Raw genomic sequence first — 27,043 nt, 5'->3', positions numbered from 1 at the left:
TGGCTTGTTGTGAGGGAAAGACATTGAAGGCAAAGTTCTTGGGAATATTCAGCAGCTGCCTTTCTCTGGATGTGGCCATTTTGGGAAAATATGGCCCCACCCAATAGTACTGAGAAGCCCCAGGGCAAATAACAATCCAGGTGGGATCACAGCCCCGCCCCTCAGTAAACAGGCTGCCTAAAGACCCCTCAGGCACACAGCTGCCTCTAACCCCATCCAGAGACTAAGCCCCACCCACCAGAGGGATTAGAATCGGCTCCACCTACCAGTGGGCAGGCATCAGCCCCTCCCATCAGGAAGCCTACAGCAAGCCCCCTACCAGCTTCAGCCACAAGGGGGGCGGACACCAGAAGTAGGAAAGGCTACTACTCTATTATCTGTAAAAAGGTCACCACACCAAAAACCTGTAAAAATGAAAAGACAGACAACTGTAACTCAGATGAGGGAGAAAGGAAAAACCCCAGAAAAACAGCTAAGCCATGAGGAGATTCTTAGCCTCCAGGAAAAAGACTTTAGATTGCTGATGCTGAAGATGATGCAAGACATTGGAAATAAACTGGAGGCAAAGATGGATAACTTACAGGAAACACTGACCAAAGAGATACAAGGTATCAAACTTAAACAAGGAGAGATGCAAAATACAATAACTGAAATAAAAAACTCACTAGAAGCAGCTAACAGCAGAATACAGGAGGCAGAAGAATGAATAAGCGAGGTGGAGGACAGATTAGTGGAAATTACGGATGCAGAACAGAAAAGAGAAAAAAGATTGAAAACAACTGAAGAGAGTCTCAGGGAACTCTGGGACAACGCAACAACATCCATATGATAGGGGTGCCAGAAGGAGGAGAGAGAGAGAAGGGGACAGAAAAAATATTCCAAGAGATAATAGCCAAAAACTTCCCTCACATGGGAAAGGAACCACTCACTCAAATCCGGGAAGCACAAAGAGTACTGCATAAAATAAACCCAAGGAGGAACACCCCAAGACACATATTAATCAAACTGACCAAAATTAAAGACAAAGAGAAAATCTTGAAAGCAGCTAGGGAAAAGAAACAAATAACATACAAGAGAACCCCAATAAGGTTATCAGCAGAAACTCTGCAGGCCAGAAGGGAGTGGCATGATATACTTCACGTGATGAAAGGGAAAACCTCCAACCAAGATTACTCTACCCAGCAAGGCTCTCATTCAGATTTGAAGGAGAAATCAAAACCTTCACAGATGAGCAAAAGTTGAGAGAATTCAGCAATACTAAACCAGCCTTACAACAAATACTATAGGAACTTCTCTAGGCAGAAAAGACAAGATAGCAACAGGAAACAAAAATTCCACAAATGACAAGGCTCACCAGTAAAGGTATATATACAGTAAAGATATGAAATCATCCATGCACAATTATACCACCAAAATCAGAAATCCTGAGAAGAGGTGGGTACAAATGCAGGACACTGGAGATGAACTTGCAATTAAGAGAACAACAACTTAAAACAATCTCATATACATGTAGACTTTTACAACGAAACTTCAGAATAACTGCAAACCAAAAATACAATTGATACACAAACAATGAATCTCTGGAGAAGAAATATATCTCATAGTAAATAAGTGCATAATCCACCATAAAGGGGGTCACTTGACATCATTCTTGGAATGCTGAAGTCTTCTTAGATCTGATTCTGATTTCTTCTCCATCAAAGAATTTATGATAATTATAATTAAATAATGCAACTGTACAATTAAATAATACAGTTCTACAACTGTAGTATTAATAACCATTTCTCTCCATGGTACAATGTAAGGTCTATAATGCCTTGTTTATCACATCACCTAGAATGGTGTAATGCCTATATTGAAGAATCAATAAGATGTAACAAATTGCGAGGACATATTTATATAGTTACACTGTTTTTTAACCAATTTATGCATTTTATATTTTACTTATTTTCAGAGGGTATATTATTTTTGTTATTCTTACCAGTTATTCTTTTTATTATGCTATATAAAATATTTAATGGTATATAAGGCTTTCTTTATAAATTTTAGTTGCATAATATAACAATTTTAATAATGCTAATTTTTAAAGAAAAATTGAAATGTAATAGATAATACTAAATAGTAAGGATGAAAGCCATACAAAATGGGATAAAGTATAGAATAAATTTCCTATTTGTCTCAGCATATTTTCCATTCCACTTCTCCAGAGGGAGTCACTTAATCTGTTTCTTTTTTTTTTGGTCTTTTTGATATTTCTTGGGCCGCTCCCTCGGCATATGGAGGTTCCCAGGCTAGGGGTCCTATCGGAACTGTAGCCACCGGCCTACGCCAGAGCCACAGCAACGCGGGATCCGAGCGGCGTCTGCAACCTACACCACAGCTCACAGCAACACGGGATCGTTAACCCACTGAGCAAGGGCAGGGATCGAACCCGCAACCTCATGGTTCTTAGTCGGATTCGTTAACCACTGCGCCACGACGGGAACTCCTAATCTGTTTCTTAAGATCCATGATATAATAATCTGTGTGAATGTAATTGTGTTTAAATGTATGTATTTTATTCTGTAAAAAATAAAAATTTCAGAATAAAAAAAATATAAAAATAATAAAATGAGGACACAGAGTTCCCGTTGTGGCTCAGCAGTTAACGACCCCTACCAGTATCCATGAGGATGCAGGTTCCATCCCTGCCTCGCTCAGTGGGTTAAGGATCCAGGTTGTCATGAGCTGTGGCATAGGTCAGCAGCTGCAGCTCCTGTTCAACCCCTAGCCTGGGAATCTCCATATGCCCTGGGTGTGGCCCTGAAGACAAAATATATTTATATAAAATGAGGTCACACTGTATATTGTGTCCTGTAACTTGCTTTCTGTACTTAATGAATTGTCAACAATTTTGTTGTAATTATTCTTCTAATCTTCTTTCATGGCTATACTGTATTCCATGGTATGTTCCATATATTTAACCAATTCTCCATTGTGGGGTATTTAGTTTCTACTTGTTTTTAAATTATAAACAGCACTTCAGTGAATCTCTGTGAATCATTGTAAATTACTGTTCTTCCCTTAGAATAAATTGCTGTAAGTGGAAAGTCTGAATGACCAGGCCTTTTTTGGTACTTTGTGTACCATCTATGTTAGGAATTCATCTGGTGTGGTTTTAGCTACCATCCTTCTACTAGTGGTAATTCCCAGATCTGCCTTTTGGCCCAATCCTGCTCCTGGGCAGTTGGCCACCATGAATAACCCAGCCTGTTACTCTCTAATCAAAGGTCACAAAAGTACTTCGAGCTCAAGCACATCAAGCAATGAACTCATCCTCTTCTTTAATGAAAGCCCTCTTCTTTATTCCTCATTTCTGCTAGTGGTTCTGGTATTCTCCCAGTTACAGAAGCATGAAGTTTTTGTGTCTTTCTTTTCTTGATCCCTTTATAAATCTTTATCTGCTCAAATCTGTCCAATTCTCAAGGCTTATCTCAAAGCACCTCATTATAGCAAGTTTATTCTTTTCTTTTCAGCCAGACATGATCCCCAAAGGAGAGAGGAGAAGGCTGGAAGAAATACTTGAAGAATAATGGCTGAAAAAAATCTCCAAACTTGATGAAACCTATAAATCCCGATTCAAGGCCAAAGAACCTCAGCCACAAGAAATACACACACACACACATACACACTACATTTAAAATGTACATAATGTAAAAATGTACAAATAAAGATATACAGTCAAGGAACATCATAAACACACTGTCAAAATAAGTGATAGAGAAAAGCTTTTAATCACCTGAAGAAAAAAAAAAAAGAAAAGAGAATTTCTATACAGAAGAACAAAACTTGAAGACAGCAAAATTCTCAGTGGAAACATTGTGTACAAAAAGTGCAGCAATGTCTTTAAAGTACTGAATGAAAAACAAAAACAAAAACCTGACAACCTAGCATTCCATACCCTGGGAAGATATCTTTTGGAAACAAAGGTAAATTAAAGACATTTTCAGACATACAAAAGCCAAAAGAATCCATCAGCCACAGAACCACACTGCAAAAAAAAAAAAAAAGTTCACATCCTCGGGCCAACGAAAAATGATAACAGTTGGAAATATCAATTTACAAAAGGAATGAAGAGACTAGAAATGGTAGTTAAATGGGTACATAGGCAAGCCTTTAAATTATTTTTCCCTTCAAAAGATAACTGTTTATCCAAAAATAAGAGTCACAGAAATCAGAGGAAGAAGAAATCTGGTCCACCGTTTATTTGCAGAGTTGTTTACTGAAGTCCTTCAACTGATGCAAGAGCCAGGAATATAAATCAGATTTCCTGAAGCCTTGTCCAGATTTTGAGTACTTAACTAAATGATGACAGATACAAAGCTCCTTTCTATCAGACCAGAAAACACTCTTTTTTGGTTTTCAGGTCAATACTTTGCTTCCCCTCTTCAGGCCTTCCTCTAGCCATTCCTCGCTCACAGCCCCCCTTGTGATAATATTTGCACAGTGCTTTAAAGCTGCCAACTCTCCCATGTCTGTTACCTCACTTGATCCTAAGAACAACTCCAAGAAGCCCGTAGGTCAGGAATGTGCATCCTCTTAAATTTACAGATGCAGAAACTGAGGCTCAGATCCCAGTGAAATTTCCCAAGATGAGAGAGGAAGAGCTTGGGAAAGTTGGGAAGTGAACGTCAATCTTGTGACTCCAGCTCATGGAGTCATCCCACCGGCCCATTCTGCCTCTCTCATGTGCCTGAATTTCAAGTTATTTGGCAACATTCACCTTGTTATGCAATTATTTTCTCATACTTGCAGTTGTGACTTTTATAGAAAAACAAAGCAACCTCAGAAAAGCAAAAGCACTTTTTCTTTCAGTCAACTCTTGGGCTTATTTCCAACATGTTCCTTCCTTTGCTGACAAAGAACTCTGGAGCAATTAGACTTAGGACAAACTAAGTTTCACAGTGGCTGGGCAGGCTGGAAAACAGCGCACTTAGCACACCACCCAAGCAAAGGAATAAAATGTACGGTTTATCAAATGGAAAGTCTCTTGCTTTCAAGACCCTTTAAATGTGGGTGTGGTGTGCCCATTTAGATGATACCCAATATCTGCTAAATAATATAACGAGCATGGAGTCAAATGGATTCATTCAGTAAACATTTACTCCCCACCACCCAGTTTGTGTCAGTCATTGTGCTAAGGGCTGTAAATGGAAAAAAAGAAGCCCTTATTGCCAAGTTGTCCACTAACAGAGGCACAGATAAAATATAGCATGAGCTGTAATGGAGGTACATTGCTGCTGGAGGAGAAAGAAGCAGGCCAATCTACCAAATCATGGGTCCTAAGCCACTTCACTGAAAGCCTGTTTACCAAAGGATCAGAGGAGAGAACGATCAAATTACAGAATTTACCACTTACTAAAATCTTTTAAGTCATATTTAAAAATTATTTCAATAGACCTAAGTGTATTCTTTTGAGTACTTGTGACACGTCTGCCCTTGTGCTAAGCATTGTACACACTCGCCTTCATCTTAGGAAATTATTGTCCAAATTAGAGCTCACAGAGGTGAAGGAGCCTGGCCACACCCACATGGTACATCTGTGGCTAAACTGTGGTTTAAAACCAAGTGTGTCCGAATCCATTACCTGATTTCTCAACAACTCTTCTACACCGCTGCTGCTTTTTGTTATGTACCAGGGCAGGCACTTGAAGCGGAGGCGGAGCACTTATTTACAACTCTTGTGAGTTATGAATCCTCTTCTAGATGAGAAAACTGATTCAGAGAAGTTGTACCATACGTCACTTCAGGACTCTCATCTGTTTGGAAGCTTCCAGTACGTTCTTGTCCACTAGAAGACATTCATCATAGAGACTTACAATGGCCAACTCAACATCCCTCTGAGCTGTCTGTCGCCCACCATTACTCTCTTCTCTCTCCACTCACCAAGCTCGCTATCTTCTTTGCTTTTTTAGGGCTGCATTTGCAGCATGTGGAAGTTCCCAGGCTAGGAGCTGAACCAGAGCTGGAGCTACAGCCTATGCCACAGCCCTGGCAATGCAGGAATCTGAGCCACATCTGCAACCTAGGCTGCAGCTCACCACAACGCCACATCCTTAACCCGCTGAGCATGGCCAGGGACTGAATCCACATCCTCATGGATACTAGTCAGGTTCTTAACCTGCTGGGCCACAACTGCAACTCCAAGCTTGCTACTTTTAAACATACCCAGCATGCCTGGATGCTCTTCCTCCCTCATGCACCAAGGTTTACATGTCATCCTTGTAAGTGTGGCCTTTGACACTGTTTAAAACTGCACCCCAAATCCCTTTTGTTTCTTTTTCCCTCCATAGCTCTATCACTATCTAGTTTGTAGTTGCCAGGGATTAAATCCTGCACCTGTTGCACCACAAGGGAACTTCCAACATGACATTTCTTGCACCTGGAACAAAGTATATGCTCAAAACTTAGTGGCTGAATTGCATGAAACTTTTGCTCAAGATTATACAGAAGGGAGAACTGGGTCTTGAACCCAACAGATAATCCCCAGGGCCATGCTCTTTATATTCCAGTAAGTGTGCTCATGATGCCAGAGAGACTGTGTAGTCTGGTGAGCTCCATTTTGGCAGTAAGGGCCTCACAGGCCGCAGAAATAGCTGGAACTTTACAGAGCTTTTGCAGCTACATTCACAGTGGTAAGTAAAAGATGAGAGAGTGGAGCAAGACAGCCCAAATCAGAATAGAGTGGTATGGACAAGTGCAGGTGTGGGTGGGAACAGGAGAGACCAGAATAGATTAAAAATAGGTTGAGATTTTGAAGGCTAGGTAGTGGATAATGCTGAATGAGAAAGACTGAAGTTAGAAAGGATAGCAGAACTTTGGGATTTAGGAGGGCATGGGTATCTCCTGAGTCATTTTTGTGGGAATATGAAGGGAGCATCAAACTTAGATGGTGAAATGTACCAACTACTCAAGGTAAAGCTGCTTCCTATTAAAAAAAAAAAAAAAAAAGGAAAAAAAAAGGCTAAACATTTATCTTTCAATCTTATTTCTACTTAAACTTTAGAATCAAATATACTAAATAACCCATTGAAGTTTTTCTCTAGCACTAGCAGAGGGGAAAAAACAAATTAACTTTTAAAGGCAAACAGTTCTGACATTATTTACTAGGATATTTAACTGTCATGTAACAACAGAATTCCCTCAATTGGACAATGACCCCTTAACAACAACAAATTTCTCCTCTTCTTTGGAGAAATAATTGGGACTAATGCATTATGACTGTTCTGGTCTAAGGCCTGTGTCCGTCCTGGCAGACAGACCTGCTGTAAATGAAGAAGTGACTAGAGGCCATGATGATCCGCTATTTCCCACCCAGGAATAGCGCTGAGTTGGTCCACTGAGCTGGGCTATGGCTATTTTCAAAGTATCAAAAAACCACGGCAGAGAGTTTATTATAATGGGAAATGTTGCATTTTACCTACCGAAAGAGGATGACAGATGAAAAAACAACAATAAATATTTAAGAGATTTATTAAAGCATCTTATCACAAAGATGGAAACACGAACAAATTAGAAACATGCAACCATCATCACCCACAGTCAAGACAAAATGTAGTATATTTTTTCTGTTTTTTCACAGCTGAAAACTTCAGATCTTATACTAAACTCGCCCACCCCGAATATTTACTTCATTCTTCCTGAAAGTATCCAGGGCAGCAAATAACCAAAATACAAACTGTGATATGAAGAAAGTGCAAAGTTAAAAAAGATTATGTGTGGAGAATGCCCCCTTCCCACCCCCCAATCAAAGGCAAACAATGGCATTTTGCTCTTAACCTAGATTGTCTTCAAAAACTATTAAAATGTAATATACTGAACAAAACAACAAAAGTCTTTTCATAGATATCCAACAAGCTTGTTAGTGTTTGAAAATAAATGCTTAAAGTAAAATGTACTTTATATCAAACAAGTTTGAAGAGCCCTGTATTGCAGCATTCTGTAAAATAAACAAGACGAAAAGCTGGTATAGGGTTTATTGACAAAGGCAGCATTTCTTCAGGCAGGTATGTAAGGAGGCGGAGGTTCTTTCTCAGGCATCTTCACTGCCATTTCATAGGTTGGCAAAACATACTGAAGAGAGAAAAAAATTACATTGACTTAATTCTCCTTTAAAATCCTACTTGGAATAATTCGGCTTTCAGATTTAATACCTTAACTAGGGGTACACAGACCTACAGAGAAGAACTGAAAAAACTGTCAGCTAGGTACACCTGACCTGGGGGCAATGTGGGGAGTTAGGGGCACAGACCCTCCGCATAGCTGAAAATCCACCTATCACTGCGTCTGCCCTCTGTGTCTGCAGTTCCACATCTGCGGAATCAACGCAGATGCTGCAGTACCGTAGCATTTACTGGTGACAAACATCCGCTTATCAGTGGGCCCTCGCAGCTCAAACCCATGCTGTCCAAGAGCCAATTGTAGCTGCTGAGAGAAGAGATGACTAACAACCTAGAACTTTATGAGCAGGTCACGAGGCTCTGATCAAGGCTGCTAGAGATGCATGATGGAAGCAGGTCAGGCAGACAAAACCCTGCTTCTGAACAGACCCAGGCCACCAGGATGCCTTGACACAAGGTATGTGCCACTGGCCGCCCCTCACTCCACTGTGACTGAGAGAGCAGCAGTGCCAAGTACACCTCAGGGATTGAGGATCGCTCAAGGGCCCCGCTGAACCAAGCCTCCAATATGAGGCTGGATCCTGAATTTCATCTGAATCTGTGGTTAAAGGATCAAGTACTTGTATTATTTGCTCCAAGGTCAAGGGCACACCTATGGAGGAGGGTGGCTTTTTTGAACCTAAGTGACTCTCACGTGACAGACTAACCCTACAGAGGCCACATCCATTCCACATGTTGGAAACCTGGGAGGACAGCACAGCGGCAACTCGAGGGCCTGGGAGGTAGGCCTCCCCAACAGAGTCATGGAATCCGCTGCATTTACCTCCCCAGAGGAAAATCAGCTTCCCCTCTGGATCATACTGATGTTTCTGGAAAGCAACACAAGATTCAGCTGATGGAAGTACGCTGCCTTAGAAGTTTCCAAAGCCAAGAGCCTGGCACTGCTCACAATACTGTCCCCTGTCTGATCCCCCCCTCAAAGTGCGACACTTGGAGAACACTTATGAACCCAACCTATTGGCCAAACTGACTGAGACGAGCAGTGCAGGGTGCCTCTAGCCCGTGTTCTCGGGATTCCAACTGGGAAATGCCGAGACGTGTGAATTTACGCTTTTCCATACCCTAAACCACAGTTACGGCAGTGACAAGAAAGTCGAGATCCAGGTGCTCCTCTTGGGAATAATCCACAGTGGCTACCCAAGTTTTACTATATTAAAGGGGCCTTCACCTGTGGAGGTGCTTCAAAGGCAGGATACACAGCAATCTCTGGCATGTTTCTGTTGTTGATGTATTTATAACAGTTCCAAACACAGTTGATTAGATAAGCCTAAAAGAATACAAACAAAATTTACATATGCTGGAAACTCAGCAGACTCGGTGCTCTAAAATAAGCGTCTTAGAGTGCTCTCTCCCGCTTTCTCTACGGAGAAGGGATCTCCATCCGCTTGGACCTAGCGCAGGCCAGGTGCTCCCCCTACCTGCCCTCACTTAAATGTCACAGGTTTTATTACCACTGTGTTGTTGGCTTGCTTGCTTGCTTGTTTGTTTTTGGCTGCACTTATGGCATGCAGAAAGTCCTGGGACAGGGATGAAGCCTGTGCCACAGCAGTGACAACACGGGATTCCTAACCCGCTGCGCCACTAGGAAACTCCTATTACCACTGTATGACAGAGAAATCAGAGTTTGGGGGTTCAAGTGTGACCACTGTGCTGCAGGAGAAATTCTACTTCTGAACCTTGGGAATTTTAACATATTTTCAATCCTAATCATGAACCATGTCCAAAAACATAATGATGTTCCTTCCACTTAGGAAGAATCCTGGCATTTCTAACCATTTGCCTGAAAACAAAAGGAAGAACATTCCCTAGAAGTTATCTCTACCACCACGTCAGAATAAACACTCACTCACTGCTGACTGCAAGGAGACAAGGTAAAAAGAAGGTTCAGATGAACCGTGTCACTGTCCAAACGCCCCCACCCCCCACCCCCAAGTATTCAGTCAGCAACTCACCTTAAAAATGATGAACAAGGCAAAGAACACAAGAACAATGAACAGGAGGCAGCTGGAGTCCAATGCCAGGAGGTCGTCTTTATAGGGGAAATCAGGCTATAAAAAAGGAGGGGGGTGAACAGCCAGAGCAGAAGGGATTTTTAGAGCAGGCAAACTCTTCTGTATGACATCATAATGGTGAGTACATGTCTTTACACACTGGTCCAAACCCCCAGAATGCACAAAGTGAGCCCTAAGTACACCATGGACTTCAGACACGTACACCATGGACTTCAGACACATACACCCCTGTAACTCAGCCATGGCGCATGTACTCTGTGGTTACCTAGAGAGCATCTTAAGAATACAAACAAAAGGCACCCAAGTCAGAACTGATATTCTAATAAAAACTTATAAACAGAATTTAACTCAAAATACTCTCAAGGAGTTCCCGTCATGGCGCAGTGGTTAACGAATCCGACTATGAACCATGAGGTTGCGGGTTCGGTCCCTGCCCTTGCTCAGTGGGTTAACGATCCGGCGTTGCCGTGAGCTGTGGTGTAGGGCACAGACGTGGCTCGGATCCCGCGTTGCTGTGGCTCTGGCGTAGGCCGGTGGCTACAGCTCCGATTCGACCCCTAGCCTGGGAACCTCCATATGCCGTGGGAGTGGCCCAACAAATAGCAAAAAAAAAAAATTAAAAAAAAAAATCTCAAGCCTCATCATTAATGCATGCTATTGATCACTTAAAATGTATGAATGCCTAGACTACTCCTCAGAGTCTAAACCGAGCTTGTTTTCTCTTTATATCTTTCCGGCCTCTGGTCTATCTCCTTTACATGACCCTAGATATGTCCCTGGGTCACTGAGTTACTCAGTTGGGAGATGCCAAGATTAACTATTCCGTCCTACGTGGGGAAAATAATTTTTTAAAAGCCAAGTGTCAATTAATTTCAACACTCATCAGAAAGGGACACAAAGAAGGTATGCCCCTGATTATGAAGCCTGGGATTATATTATACTATTTCCTGGCGACATATGATGTTTTATCGAGAAGGATCAGCTGTATTTATTTACTCAAATATTTCTTTAGCATTTACTGCATACATGGCAATGAGCCAGGTCCAGGGAGAAGGGTATTACAAAAGAATAATTTAGGATTTACATACAAGCTGGCCAACAAAGAAAATATTTTCCAGTCTGAGACACCAAGTGAATAAAACAGAGGGGAGAAACCACTGGGGTTCTATAAAAGGAGTAGTAAATTCCTTTCGATGTTTTTCTATAAAGTTCATTTTATTTTTTAAAACATACAATTTTTTTAATGGAAATGCCAACACAAAGACCCAAATAACTTTACATTTTCATTAAAAAGCAGCACACAGAAATCCCGAAGGACCAAAAAACAAAACAGAAAAACACGAAAGAAAGAAAAAGAAAATCATATCCACATACCAATCCCAAACCCTAGCTAAGGGTGTTCTTGTGATAAACTGTTAAGCCTTCATTAGAAATCAAAAAGGGTCAGCTTCTTGATTTCTAGAAATCGAAAATGGTGAATGCTAGAAATTTTACTCAGAAGGCTTGCAGATTTTCAGCCAGAGATGACAGATCGGAGAGAACTAAGCTTAGGAAGCTGCTGACCACGGCTGAGCAGGCCTGCAGGCTCTGCCCCGATTCCGTCTCCCCAGCCCTATCTCATGTTGCTCCTGGTTCCTGCATCTGGGTGAGGCCGCCAAGGTCCTCCTTTAGTCTCCTGACACTGTCAGCTGCCCTCCTGCCTCCAGGTAGCTCTTAGACAGAACACCTTCTTCTGCACTTTCCCTCCCTTCAGTCCTATGCAGACTCTGGAGTGCAATTCAAACCTCACTTCCCAGGCCAGGTCTGCTATCTGTGTTACACCCACTCACACAGCAGCCAACACTTTTCCTTCACTGCTTTTATCACGATGTTAATTCAATAACTGTCAACTTCTGGAGTTCCCGTTGTGGCTCAGTGGTAACAAACTCAAGCAGTATTCATGAGGACGAGGGCTTGGATCCCTGGCCTCACTCAGTGGGTTAAGGATCCGGCACTGCCGTGAGCTGCAGTGTAGGTGGAAGACGCAGCTCAGATCCGAGGTTGCTGTGGCTGCGGCGTGGGCCAGTGGCTACGGCTCCGATTCGACCCCCAGCCTGGGAACTTCCATATGCCTCGGGTTCAACCCTAAAAAAAAAACCCCAAAAAACAGTCAACTTTCCAATTCTTTCACTTTAAAGTCAGTTTTACTGACACAGCCCTAGGACCTAGCAGAGTGCCCTGCACACAGGAAGCAATCAACAAATGTTTTCTGCGTGAATGAATGATAAACTTGGTGGTATGCAAAATGGACTATCTGAAGTGGGTTTCGAGAAAAAAACTCTTCTATAAGACAGCATTTCTGAAATAAACTTTCATTTATCTGGATCCTTCACCTCCACCCAGACCTTATGTCAGGCCAGAGTGCTCCCTGCCCCTCCACCACACGGCTTTGACCTTCGAGCCTCCTTTGCTGCTGTCATGGGAGGGCCCTAATTCATTATCGCAGATGAGACCATCATTGCTTAACTCCCCACATACATGCGTTTGCTCCTTGAAGAAAAGAAGTTTTGTTTACAGCTACACCATTCACTAACAGTTTGCCCAGAAGAGAAAGAAGGCTACAGCGGGCACTCAAATATCTACAGATACTTGCAAAGACAGAAAGCCACGACTCTAATGAGTGCCAAATACTGTCAGATTATTGTATGTTTCATATGCTCTAAAGTTGAAATACTCCTGAGGTTCTAGGATATCCAGCTTGAGGGACTTAATATAGGATTATCTACATGGTATGGTAAAAACATATTCTATTTTCATCTTAATGGAGTGAACATGATTGGTAAAAGCAGGGATAGTAATTATTTTAAAACGCTAAATCATAAACAGGGTAGGTTAAAATAAAAATAGCATCTAAAAGCTGACTCTGAATTTCAATGTAAATATTTTACCTAAAATGAGAAAAAAAAAGTTTAATTAGCATACACACTTACTAATTGATCCAGATATTCTTTGATTCTTGGCAAGTAAGTTAGAGAACTGATAGCAACCAGGCAGCTGAGAACGAAGTCAAAAAGCCGGTAACAGAAGAATGGAATCAACCAACCCACTTGATACTGAAGGAAAAAAATAGCAACCACAACATCACATCACATATGTGAAATGGCTAAGTAGCACTCAGTAAAAGCCAAACTCTAAAAGGTAAAAACATAGGATACTTACAGAAATTGCTCCATAAACCAGCATTGAACTGATTATAAACATTAGAACAGAGACCGCAAAAAGAACACAGGCATTATCTAAGAAAACAAGAACAAAAAAAGCTAATTAAGCTACTTACATAACAAAAATAAAGCTCTTCATAACAAAATAGTAGGGGTTTGTTGTTGTTGTTGTTGTTTGTCTTTTTGCCATCTCTTGGGCTGCTCCCGCGGCATATGGAGGTTCCCAGGCTAGGCGTCAAATCAGAGCTGTAGCCACCAGCCTACACCACAGCCACAGAAAATGCAACCTATACCACAGCTCACAGCAACGCCAGATCCTTGACCCACTGAGCAAGGCCAGGGATTGAACCCGCAACCTCATGGTTCCTAGTCGGATTCGTTAACCACTGAGCCACTGAGCTAGCTTTAAAACATCTGAATTATTTTCAAGACTGGCTATGAAAACATCCAAGGCCAAGAAAGTAAAAAAAAAAATCTGCCTCAGCATTAAGTAATGAAACTTGAGAAATGTGCGCCTTTGTTTTTCTTGTTTGTTAAACTGCCTCAAGTTGCTGACACTGACTTAGGATAGCATGTGAACCAGGTCCTCTGCCAGAGAGACAGACCTCTGTCCAGAGCCTAACTTCTGAAGACGTGCAAATAGATAATTATAATTCAATGTGGCAAGTGCTACCACAGAAGCAGAAACAATTAGTTTTGCCTACAGAACTCATGAAAAAATATGAAAGAAATGAACTAAGTTGGGTCTTGTGAGACAAGGAGGATTTAACTGGAGTGAAAGACTGGTATTATGCTTAAGAGACAGACGTCTTTAACACAGAATGCCACCGATGCCCTTGCTTGCCTTAGATAAAACACATCATCTGAAATCCAAGGTTTCCATTAACCCCCATCTCAACATCTGAATTCTCCACCCAGCATCCCTCCAACCTTGGCTCCTCTGCTACACAAGGGTCTATTTTCTTCTTCATTCAGCAGTTCCTCAGGTTGCTCCCTTTTTGTACATTAATCCAGGTTCACTAAACTTTCTCACAAAGCACCCATGTAGTCTCAATCAAAACAAAACAAAAAAGCACGCAAGTAATCTAAAAAAAAAAAAACTAAACCACATTTGACTTACTAGCACAAATATGAAGTTGACTCCATGCCTCTTGCATGAAGAATCTGAATGATTAGACTAAATGCTGAATGTTCTCACTATCAGATAAATGTCATGTATTATCCTGTCACCTGGCAATACAAACGGCATCAATATGTGGCACTAAACTAAGAATAGCCTTCTTCCCATTTTCCTAGAGGATGTAGGACAGCTAAATGTCAGGGATGTAAAGGGCCTCCCTGCCTCAGCACACGAAATGGCTCTAGGGTGGCTCAAGGGAAGAATTATTTTTATTATTATTTTTAAATGTTCTGGCCACACCCACGGCATACAGAAGTTCCTGTGCCACGGACTGAATCTGAATCACTGCGGCAGCAACGCTGGATCCTTTAACCCAGTGTGCCAGCCTGGGGATCAAACCTGCACCTCTGCAGTGACCCGAGCCACTGCAGTTGGATTCTTAACCCACTGCCCCACAGTGGGAACCCCCAAGGAAGAACTAAACGAAGTATGAAGTTATACAGGACTGGTACTGACAAACTTGAAAGAAAAGTTTGTAATTCAAACAATCAGCTTTCAAGAATCTGTTATTAGCAGATTACACATTTATTTCATTTTCTTAAAATACTGAAGGTGAAGTTCAAGGTCTTCCACTGGAGCAACAAACAGCAAAACAGAGGAGAGAGGTGGTGGTGGGTAGGAAACATATTCAATGCCTCTGACAAGTCGCTCCAGCATTTGCAAATTAATAAAGCAAACAAAATACGAGGGGCTAGATGCCTAGAGAAGAACCTCACGTTTCCACCCACCACCACATTGAAACCTCCTCTGGGAGGTCCTTGAGTGTTCATCAATTTCCAAAGTGAACACAAATAAAGACAAATTCATATATGAAAAACTGCGTGCATATGCTGCAGAAGTATCTCTTACATACTGAGTGTCATCCCTTTTCAGCTGATTAAAAATAATCACAAACCTCATTAAAAAACTGGTAATCAGGTGTTCCCATCGTGGCTCAGTGGTAACGAACCTGACTAGTACCCATGAGAGGACTCTGGTTCAATCCCAGCCTCACTCAGTGGGTTAAGGACCATTGCCGTGAGCTGTGGTGTAGGTGACAGATATGGCTCGGATCCCGCATTGCTGTGACTGTGGCTGTGGGCAGTAGCTAGTAGCTAGAACTAGAGCTCCAATTCGACCCCTAGCCTGGGAATTTCCATATGCCAAGGGTGTGACCCTAAAGACATTAAAAAAAAAAAAAAAAAAAAAAAAACACACCTTGCAATCACACCAATGATCAGAAATTAACTTTGTGCTCACTGGCTCTGTTTTTACATTCCAAAGAAACACCAACTATCATATGACTAAAAATTATGCATTTTTATATTCTCTTAACAGGGCTTTGGGGAATTCCTGTTGTAGTGCAGCAGAAACGAATCTGACTAGTATCCATAAGGACACAGGTTCGATCCCTGACATCGCTCAGTGGGTCGGGAATCCAGCCTTGCTACGAGCTGTGGTGTAGGTCGCAGATGCGGCTCGGATCCCAAGTTGCTGTGGTGCAGGCTGGCAGCTGTGGCTCTGATTCAACCCATAGCCTGGGAAAACTTCCATATCGCTCAGGTACGGCCCTAAAAAGCAAAAAACAAAAGGGGGGGAGGGGGCTTGGTAGACTATAATCAACAAAAATCTAACAGTGAATACATGTGATTTTCTCTACAAAAGGGAGAACACTCATGCAACACGCAACAGACCTGTGACTTCTCTGCAGCTTTAGCAAAAGGGCTAGTTGTACAGACGTTTAAGACTCTCAATGACCCTGAATCCTTTCCTATACCTCAATTTTAAGAGAAACACACATGAAAAGGGAAAATTCTGACATTAGCTGGTTCAGTAAAATTTTACAGCTAAAATTAGTGTTTTATAAATGCCAAAAATCGCCACTGGAAACTAGTTATATTTTTCTATTCTGGATTTAAAGAAAAACAGATTACTCAGAAAAAAAATAAATGCCAGAAAGAATGTTTCTGTATATTCTTGGTATTTCTGCTCTCAATCTGACAACAAAATCAAAGCACTATACTAGAAAAGACAATCAAAAGACTCGTTCAAAAAAAACCAGAAACACTTTAAAAACACAGTATGAACAACTGTTACTAGTATCTCACTACAATGTATAACAGATGCCACAAAAATGCTACCTGGTTTCTAGAAATAGGTTAGACCTATGGACAATGAATCATTTAAATTAATAACCAATTTAAAAAAAAACAACTTCACTGATGGATCAGAAACAATAAATCATTTAAATTAATAACCAATTAAAAAAAAAACCCTTCACTGATGGATCAAATGTAATGAAATACAGAGCTTTATGACAAAAGCTAATCTAGGAGTTCTGTGGCACAGCAGGTTAAGGATCTGGCATTACCACTGTGGTGGCTCTGGTTGCTCCTGTGGCACAGCTTTGATCCCAAGCCCAGGAACTTCTATAGGCCAGGGACAGGAGAGAGAAAAGAGGAAAAAAAGTTTAATCCTCTAAATAATAAGTATGTGTAATTAGCAGGAGATATTTTCAACTAAAAACATACCTGCCATTCTCTCAGATGAATAGTAATTGCCAATGACTTCATACTGAATGTTGACAGCTGGCACTGAGTTTGGATGTGTCACCTCAACAGTCAGCAAAATTGCCATCAACAGGTTGACCACCTATGAAAGACAACATTTTGTCAATTACATTATTAACAAAGAACCAGTCTTTAGCACAATCTTTAGATGTCTGCTTAACATTGTTTTACTTGAAGTAACAAAGACCTAAAAAAGGGACTACCTGTGAGATAAAATACACAATACCACTTTAAGAATAGCTTAAAATAGGAGCTCCCATGTTGCACAGTAGAGTAAGGATCTAGTGTTATCACTGCAGCGGCCCAGGCCTGGGAGTTCTCTTGTGGTGCAGCATGTTAAGGATCGTCACTGCAGAGGCTCTGGTTGCTTCTATGGCATGGGTTCGATCCCTGGCCCAGGAACTTCCACAAGCTGAGGACAGGGCCAAAAAATTAAAAAAAAAAAAAAAAAAAAAAAAGTCTATCTGGTCCAGAAGAACATCCTGAAACTTTGTCAAACATCTTGTTGAAATCCCATCATGATATCTAGTCTACCAGGGTGTAACTCCAACTGGAAAAGGAAATTCTTTCTGCCTCAAGCTATTAATGTTAGCTGTAACAGTTATCCCAGGAGGCACCACTTCCTTTAAGTGCTCCAAACGAGCCCTCTAATGATTTGATATGGAAATCTCAGGGAGGACTGGAATAGGTTTCCCTATCTAAAGTTCACAGAATCTGCCTTCCTTGCCTTTGTGAAAAGCCGAACATTTGATACTTTCAAGGGATAGCTGAGCTTTATCAAGAGTATTTGAAACAATCTCTACTTTGTAGCCCTCTTCTGACCACCCTGAATGATAAATAACACAGCTTAACAGTTAAAGGCATTCCATACTAAGATCAGCAGTCCAATTTTATCTTTAAGATAAACAACATCACAGTATCTAATTCAGAATCAATTGAGGATACACTATAAATCAAGTAAATTTACACAGATTACTTCACTTATTCCTCACAACAACCTTGTCAAGTATTAACACCCATTTGCAGGTGGGGAAACTAAGGTTCTTCAGCAAAGTGAAGTACCTTGAGTTAAGCTCACTGAGCTGCTAAGAGGAGCTAGGATAACAAACCCTGGTTCTCTTTAAGACATCCTGCCTCTTAGCACTGCAGGATTACTTACAACCATTCCTAAGCAACACCTGTTTTGAGATCTTTCCAAAAGAAACCATTATCTAAGGGTATAAAATGTTTCTACTTCTAAATAAAACATGCTCAGTTACATGCTTTTTCCCTTGCACTGCTGAAAAGCTAGGCATTTTACCCTTCAAAGCTTGTGAAAGGTCTTATAAGAGACTATATGTGCAAGGTGACTCCCAAGTTGAAGGCTGATTTTTTTTTTATTGCCCCCCCTTTTCTTTTTAGGGCCATACCTGCGGCATATGGAGGTTCCCAGGCTAGGGGTTGAATGGGAGCTACAGCTGCCTGCCTACACCACAGCCACAGCAATGCCAAATCCGAGCTGCATCTGTGCACCAGATCCTTAAGCCACTGAGCAGTGCCAGGGATCGAACCCGCATCCTCATGGATACTAGTCAGGTTCATTACTGCTGAATCACAATGGGAACTCCTACTGTCCTTTTTTATTGCAATGGGTCTTGGACAGTGTATGTGGTGTACGGTTAGGTGAATTAATTATTGAACAATCAGATATATCTACCAAAACACTGTATCTTCTGTGTATAGAAATCAGTTCTAAATCAACTCGGAAAACTTTTCTTTGTTAAGCACAATACAGTCACAGTTTAAAAGCTCAGACTGTACAGAAAAATACTCTCACGTCAAGAAAAACACACAAACTCAATTACTAAATGAAGGAAACAACACACCAAAATTATTTAGGAGTTTAACCTAACACTGTAAATAAAGTGTATTTCAATAAAATAAATTTAAAAAAATTTTAAAGAGTTTGGAGTTCCCATAGTGGCTCAGTGGTTAACGAATCTGACTAGGAACCATGAGGTTTTGGGTTTTGATCCCTGGCCTTGCTCAGTGGGTTGAGGATCTGGCGTTGCCATGAGTTGTGGTGTAGGTTGCAGACACAGCTCAGACCTGGCGTTGCTGTGGCTCTGGCATAGGCTGGTGGCTACAGCTCCGATTCGACCCCTAGCCTGGGAACCTCCATATGCCATGGGGAGCGGCCCTAGAAAAGGCAAAAAGACAAAAAAAAAAAAAATTAAGAGTTTAATTACCCTTTTAAAAATATTTGTATCACATGTAGGATTTATAAAAATCTCTTCTCTTCTGTGGGTAAGTCACAGACTCACCCACTACCACCTTCTCCAGCATTAGTGACACTTCAAATTTCATTTCATTGTGAGTCATACCCCTGAATATCAAACAAAATCAATCACAGTTCTAATCAAAAGGACCAAGAAATTAGTTAAAACAAGGTAAAATAAGTTCAGTACTACTCCACTAAAAGCTCGAATTTTCAAATCTTCATTGAATTCATTATATTTCATTAGAATCCCAACTTGTATTTTAGTACTACATCCTGTGATCTTAAAGATTCATCACTGAGCACCTACTTGTGCTCATATATAGACCCTATCCTATTTGCCTTTTTTTTTTTGCTGTTGTTGTTTTTTGGCCCCGCCCACGGTATGTGGGCCAGGAATCAAAACCGGCCACAGCAGCGACCCAAGCTGATGCAGTGACAACACTGCAGTGACAACTTGGGATCCTTAACCCACTGCACCACAAGGGAAATCCCTCTCCTACTTGCTTTTGGTTACAATTGATATTTCTACTAAGCTCCATATAGCATTTTTCAAAATATACATAAAACTTTATGGTCTTGTAAGATAAAATTTCTCTGGAGAGCAACAGCCTACAAACCAATCCAGAATATTTACTTCTGATTCATTTTTTCCCTTTTACTGCATTCAGGAAAGAAAACTAGTAAAAATGTAATTAAAACAATGATCGACTTTTAAACCTAGTAATATGGAGAGGTACAGAATGCAGCATATATACAAATAGGTAACAGCAGGGGCAATGGCCACACCAATGGAGAAGTACTGGATTTAGTGGGTTAAACAATATGGTCTGTGTTACATTTCTGTAAGCCCTTTGCACACTTAAAATAAGCATACAACAACAGAGAACAGATGTGTCAGATTTCAGTTGTTTCAAAGGAACAGTGTCAGATCCTTGGAGGCACTCAGCCTCCAGAAAGTAATTCCTCTAAGCTTTTTCATTTCATTGCCACACCCATCCCAGACGATTCCTTGAAGACTGGTTTTTGTTTCTGTATGTGTTGTTTTTTTTAATCATTATTCTTTACTTTCCTCACAGCATATTTAGCCACACGCCAATATGTGTGAAGACTGTAATTAGAACAATGTCTCAGGGCATGCTGATGAGGGTCTGGGCAAGTCAGCAGAGAGCTGCCATCAGATAAAGATCAAAGCTGACCATCTTTAAAACTACTTTTGTTAAATATACATATATTACAATCAAATGTTCGTATATAGTTGTTTACCAGATGTGCAGTTACAAATGAGTTATTTCTACTATTTTTGGAGACAATTCATTTAACAAATGTCTAATGAATACTTCCAATGCTTTAATTATTAAGTTACTACTTAACACATTTTATATAAGAAGACAAATCATCTTCCTCCCTCAGGGAGGGTATTCTTTTGTGCAGGAGAAAAATTTTAAAAAGATCATCACACTAATGTGTAATCAGTACTATTCAGTAAGTACATACAAATAGGTATGCAGTAACTTTTCCAAGTACATAGCAAGGACACTAGATCCCTCTGGCTGGGAAGCTACAAAGCGCCACCAAGAAAAGAAGTGAACTAACCATTAAAAAACTAACTGGAATTGGCAAAATGGCTGTTAATGACAGAAGCTGTGATGAGTGAATGGGAGGTTTTTATACTATTTCACCATTTTTGTGTCGTTGAGATTTTTCTCAATAGTTTTAAAAAGTGACTTGAGGAGGGAGCATTTTGGTGAGCAAGAATAGCATAGGCAAAGTCACTGAGGCAAAAAAAAAGGGGGGGAGGGGTTTGAGACAAGATTCTAACTTGGAAATACAAACAAACTATACTTTACTTAAATGAGTCAGGGGTGGGAACTAGAAACAATATAGCTTGAGGTAGCCTGTCTTCAAGTCTTTCCCAGCTACCTAACTTTTAGATTCTTTACAATTAAGATGCTCATGAAAAGTGAGCCATATATTAAATCTTTCCACCAACCTAAAATTATACCAAACACTCCAAATGTCTTTTTGTACTACACCATTAACTGTGAAGGAGGACGCCCTTGCAGCAACTTCTAAGCTCATTTTCAATCGTTCAATAAACATCTGAACTTATACCACATAAGAAACTGTTGTTTAAAATTGTCTGGCTTCAAAATATTCAATAAATGATAGAGAAAACAACTGATGAATGTCAGAGTTTAAAGCGCAACTCATTCTGAAATTTCCTAACACTTAAACCAGGTATTCTGCCAGGCATGCTTCTTTCAAATCTAAATGCCAAAGGCTAACACCTCAGAGCTGGTGCATATAACTGGTTCTAGCTTCTGTGTCTGGTGTTCTACCGCACTATTTAATATCATACAATTAATCCTTCAGTATACAGTGTACACGCACCTTAACAGTAGACCAGAAGGAGTTGCTAGAAATGCAATGACACTGTATCAGATACAAAGTCACTGACACAGTGTCTGCCCCAGCAGGAGGGAGGACTGCACCCCCACCTTCCAAACAGCACAGGATCATCTAAAGAGGATCATCAATATTCTACCAACCTGGAACAGCAGAGGAAGAGGATCCTGACAAGGTACCTGGAGAGGGAAGTGACATTCTACTTCATCCACTCCTGTAGTATTCCTGTCTTAATAAAGAAGCTTTTCTTTAGCAACAAAATGCAACTATGTGGACAAGTCCTCTGTTTGTGTCTCCGTGGTCTTGTTTTTCTAAATGTCATGTGTCTTCCCAACTAAGCAGAAAAGTGTGCATTTACACTGCTATGATTCTAAAGCCACACTTTTCAAAGTCACCGGCAAAAACTGTAATTGCCAAAACCAAAGGCCTTTTCCAGTCCTTAATCTAATTTGAATCTGATACTACTGACCACTTCCTTCTCCCTTGAAACTGTACCATAAATTGCATTGTTGTATCTGTGCTCCAAAGTTCTTTGCAATAGCATCAATATCTTAAAGGCAGATGCCATAGTCAAGGCAAGAAACACTTGGGAGCCTGTGTGTGGCAGATAATAAGAATACAAAAGACGAATAACATAGGTCCCAGTGATTTATCCTTTTTGTATGTGCACCATAGCCATACATTGTAGATGATCAACAGATCTCTTAAAACATGTTAATTAATTTAAGCAGCTAGTAATAGTCTCCTAACCAGAAAAATCTGTGCAAAGAAACAATATCCATGGCACTTTTTTTTAATGAAACTAAAGCACGGATTTTTTCCTCATGTCGAGTCCTTCCAGTGGGAGACAGAATTAAAATTCCCTGCTCTCTATTTCAAAAAAAATGCCCTTACTAAAGTTCTTCCCTCTGTATTTTGAGTTTTGTGGTTTATAGCTCCTACTCTTCCCTGCTATTCCTTTAATTTTTATGAGCTGAGCCCACAGCATCAAAAAAAATCTGCCTTGGAAAGAAATACAGCCAATTACATTCAGATGGCTGAAATTGAGATGGTGCTTATTTTCTTCTTGAGGAGGAGTTAGAAATCCTTTGTTCTGTGAATGGAGGGAAGAATCCGAGAAGAAACAGGAAAATTAAGCTTGCAGGCAAGAGTCCCAGGCTGCTGGGCTCTCTCAGTTAAGTAGGAGGGAAGGTTATCTTCCAGAGAGGCAAGGTTGAGTCTTGAGGACCCTAAAGATTTGAATTATTTAGGGAAAGCAGAGCTAAGGACAAACAAAAGAAACTGAAGACCCAGACCCTGAGCAATATGAAGAAACACAGCCTGGGAACCTCCATATGCCACGGGTTCGACCCTAAAAAGAAACAATGCTGCTACTGCCATGAACTTAATCAATGTCCAGTGTTACAAATTAGTTAAAATATAAAACAAGGGGGAGGGGGTCTCTGTGGAGGAAATGTGATTTAACTATAGCACTAAGATGATGTTTCCTAACATAAAAGTACAGGAAATATTACAATAAATTTTGAAACATGCAAATAAGCCTACACAGTCAAGTTTTGTTGTTTTTAATGTACATTAATGAGGCAGACTGTAAAAACACAGCAATCAGGAATAATGGGGAGCTCAGGTAGCCCCCTGGGGGTGGGCCATGAACCTGTATCTATCTGCCTGAGGATGATTTTCAACTGGTGTTTGGCAAATGATAATAGTTTCGATGGAGGCTTTGGGGTATCAAGTAAAGAGAAGAAAGGCAAAAAGAATGTGTGGTAAAGCTCTTCCTTTTTTGCAGTTCAGAGAAGTTATCAGAAAATTGCAGTCTCACTAATGCCACAGTTTCCCAAACCAAAAGTAATACAAATTTTTAAAATCACGAAGTCATTAGCAAATGTGGCCAAGTCCACAACATGAGGTTTGTCAAAACGTCTGTAAAGTCATCATAACTACCTAAATAGAATCACATATTTAGAAGTCACAAATTAGCTTATTTACTATATGGGTACTGGAGATGGTAAGAAATCACAAAGGTATTACTAGTGAACCCCCCAATCAATAACACCGTCAACTTGGTTATGACATAAAATCACACAGATCTTAAAACACAGAGAATGCTAGCATATGTAGCCAAAACGGAAGAGGCGGTCAATAAAGGTCTCAAAAAAATGGAATGGGTTTGATAGCATAAGCGTCTCAAGAGCAGGGTAGGGGGAACTGTATCAGGAAAAGGCAAATCGAGTCTAAGTAAATCCTGGTAAATGGTATTACCGCCAAGTGAATGTCCAGACTCACAACAGAGACCTTTCTGCCTACATCACAAACACAATGTAACAAATAAGATCCAAGGAACCACAAACAACTGCTTTGAAACCAGATCTGTCACTTTTCCTTCAGGCAAGGCATAATATTAAAACTACGCTGCATATATGAAGGTCTGGTCCTAATTGTCTCGTTAGGAAAAACAAATTCCAGGAAGCACTGGGGGAGGGGAGAGTTCTTTCAGATCACGGAAGCACACAAAAAGATCTCGAAACCTGGTAATTTCCAGAATTCCCCACACCAAAACCTAGCACCCTCATCCCGCCCCCCACCCACTGCCCGCTACTCCTCTGCCTTTCCCAATCCTGCTTTTCTCCTCTTAACCCTACCAAGCAACAACCTTCCCATCGCCACCCAACCCCTCCGATTCCGAGACACTCTCCCCACTTCAAAGTTAGAGCCCCCCCCCCCCCGCAAAGAAGGTCCTCTACCCTCCGCCCCACCCCCTCCCAGTGGGAACACTCACTTCCTTTCGGACCAGCCCCCCTCCCACTTCCCACTCTTGGGCACTCCCCCCAGGGCCTCTATCCCCGCGCCTCGCTCGCCCTTACCATGTACCAGGTCCCCAGGATGATCGTCCCGGTGCGGACATGGCAACAGCCGCAGCACCGGGTGCTGTAGAACCGGTCGCTGCGGCTCCGCTTGAAAGTCATGGACACCATCGGGAAACTCGTGGGCCTCGTTCGTGGCCGGGCCCCTTACAAACGCCTTCCGCCCAGCGGTTGATACCAGACGGCTCTCTCAATGCGTCCAAAAACAAACGACGCGTCTTCAAGCCAGCCCCCGGCCAGGGCCCCAGCCAAGAGTCTTCGCACCTGCGCACTGAGTACCGAGCGCCACTCTCGCGCGAGTTCCTTTTAGCCTTTTTCTCCACCTTTCCCGCACTCAGGCCAATAGAAGAGCGAAAAGCTGGGCAGACGCGGCTCTTGATTGGAAAAGTCTGGAGATTGACAAGACCTCACGCCCAATCAGAATCGCAACTCGTCTTAGCACTAATAAATCCCCGCCTCTCACGTGAGGGCATGAGCTAGCTCGTAGGTCTAGAGGAGTTCTGGTTGGGGGAGAGGTCGGTAGTTCACCATTCCCAAGAGAAGCGTTTGATGGCAAAAAGGAGAGGCGAGATGAGGTGGGTGGCGGAAAGCCTGCACGAAGGACTTTTCTGAGTGACGTCTGCCACGTACCGCTTCCGAAGTGTCACGGGACAACAGCTGCTCACGTGACCTTTGCGCGCAGTTTGATTATTGGGCTGGTCAGGGGCGGTGCCTGTGGGGAAGGGGCGGGGCGGGGCTAATTCCCGCTCCGGGGCCTTGACAACTGAAGAAATTCGGGACTTCCTGGAGGAGTAAGATGTTAGGTTTCTGTTTTAACTCACACTGACGCCTCCATGGTAGAAGCAAAGAAATACCATTCCCTGCCAAGGGCAGCTAAGAAGGATTGAGAAAAATAGAAGCAAAATAAAGTGGAAGAACTGCTTAGCTCCTGGGTAATGATAGAGTGACGTTTATACAGAAAAATTATGAAACACAATGACACACAAGGAAACACAATTTCACAAAAATGGTGAAACACGGTGACCTAGGTGTTTTCCGTGAAAAACCAGCCATAGTCTGGCTCACCTTTCTGGGTATTCTGCATTTACAGGAGCTCTCCATCTTTCCTTGTGGAGCTAAGGGAGCAAAGAATGTCATCTCCCCATTTCAGTAAACAAAGGAAATTGTGGCATCAAGGCATCAGCCTCTGAAGCCACCACCAGTGAGTGGTACAGCCTGAGGGGATTCAGGATAGCAGAAAAATAGCTTGCTGGCTGGCACTCGATGGTAAGGTGCATATCAAAGGGATAGTTTCAGTAAGCCTAGACTCTTGGATTTTACCATAAATGGAAAAGCACTGTGATCTTGATGTTCTGACTACCTGGGATTTTTTTTGTAAAAAACCGCTGTATATCCGCTGCTTCTTTACCTCTTTAGAACAACCCCTGAGAGCTGTCTGAGAGAATGTCTCCTGGACGCAAGTCCTCAGTAAATCTGGCAAATAAAACATAGTTCTCAGCTTTTAGGTTGTGCATGGCTTTTTGTTTTTTGTTTTTTTTCAGTAGACATCTGTTCAACTCTAAATTGTAGATAACTGATAGCAAGAGGAAATATTCTTCTTGTCCATCAAACGTCTTGTTGAATTCCCCCTCCTTGGAAAAAGCCATTTTGCAGCTATTTGTAAATTCTTTTCCCAGTCCTGTTTGAACAATGTAAGTAGGTACTTTATTGGTTCTTTAAACTGGTTCTTGTATCTTACTGGTCCACTTGTTGATTAATTACTAAATAAGATCTTTGAGACTGTTCATTTTGTATTTGTATGAGACATGACTTTTAAGAAAATACGTGGTTTTATTCTTTGGAAAGTACACTTCTGTTTAGAGGACAAAAATGGCAGTTCCTATTGTGACTCAATGGTAATGAACCTGACTAGTATCCATGAGGACACAGGTTCGATCCCTGGCCTCGCTCAGTGGTTTAAAGATCTGGTGTTGCTGTGAGCTATGGTGTAGGTCACAGACACAGCCTGGATCTGGCATTGCTGTGACTGTGGTGTAGGCTGGCAGCTATGGCGCCCATTCAAACGCTAGCCTGGGAACTTTCATGTCCCGCAGATGTGGCCCTAAAGAGACCAAAAGAAAAAAAAAACAAAATAAAGGTCTCCCCCTCTGCCATTCTTAGCTGAACACTGTGCTGAATTTAGTGTAAATGTTATTGCGCTGGCATGGCTTCAGTGAACGCTGTCTGAGATTGTATATTGATTGTTGATTATTTATCTCCCCCACTAAAATGTTCATTCTAGAACAGCAGAGACTCTGCTTACTTCTCAGCACTGAAGGAATTGTCCACGCACAATTACCCTGCTTTGCATCAT

At 41.5% G+C, this 27,043-nt stretch overlaps 1 protein-coding gene across 1 annotated transcript; it reads right to left on the bottom strand.

Annotated features, from left to right (window-relative positions):
* Nucleotides 1–7,496: 7,496 nt before the first annotated feature.
* LAPTM4A (lysosomal protein transmembrane 4 alpha) lies at nucleotides 7,497–25,312 on the bottom strand. The gene is made up of 7 exons (XM_047782580.1): nucleotides 24,691–25,312; nucleotides 17,122–17,242; nucleotides 13,430–13,506; nucleotides 13,201–13,323; nucleotides 10,172–10,267; nucleotides 9,388–9,486; nucleotides 7,497–8,112 (listed from the first exon to the last, which is right to left on the bottom strand). The coding sequence occupies exons 1-7, from the start codon at nucleotides 24,799–24,801 to the stop codon at nucleotides 8,038–8,040; spliced, it is 702 nt and encodes a 233-aa protein (XP_047638536.1). The 5' UTR covers nucleotides 24,802–25,312; the 3' UTR covers nucleotides 7,497–8,037.
* Nucleotides 25,313–27,043: the final 1,731 nt, after the last annotated feature.

This window comes from Phacochoerus africanus, chromosome 5 (genome assembly GCF_016906955.1).
Source record: "Phacochoerus africanus isolate WHEZ1 chromosome 5, ROS_Pafr_v1, whole genome shotgun sequence".
Classification (NCBI taxonomy): domain Eukaryota; kingdom Metazoa; phylum Chordata; class Mammalia; order Artiodactyla; family Suidae; genus Phacochoerus; species Phacochoerus africanus.
The sequence above is the reverse complement of the archived record's forward strand: the minus strand, read 5'-3'. Positions and strand labels throughout refer to the sequence as shown.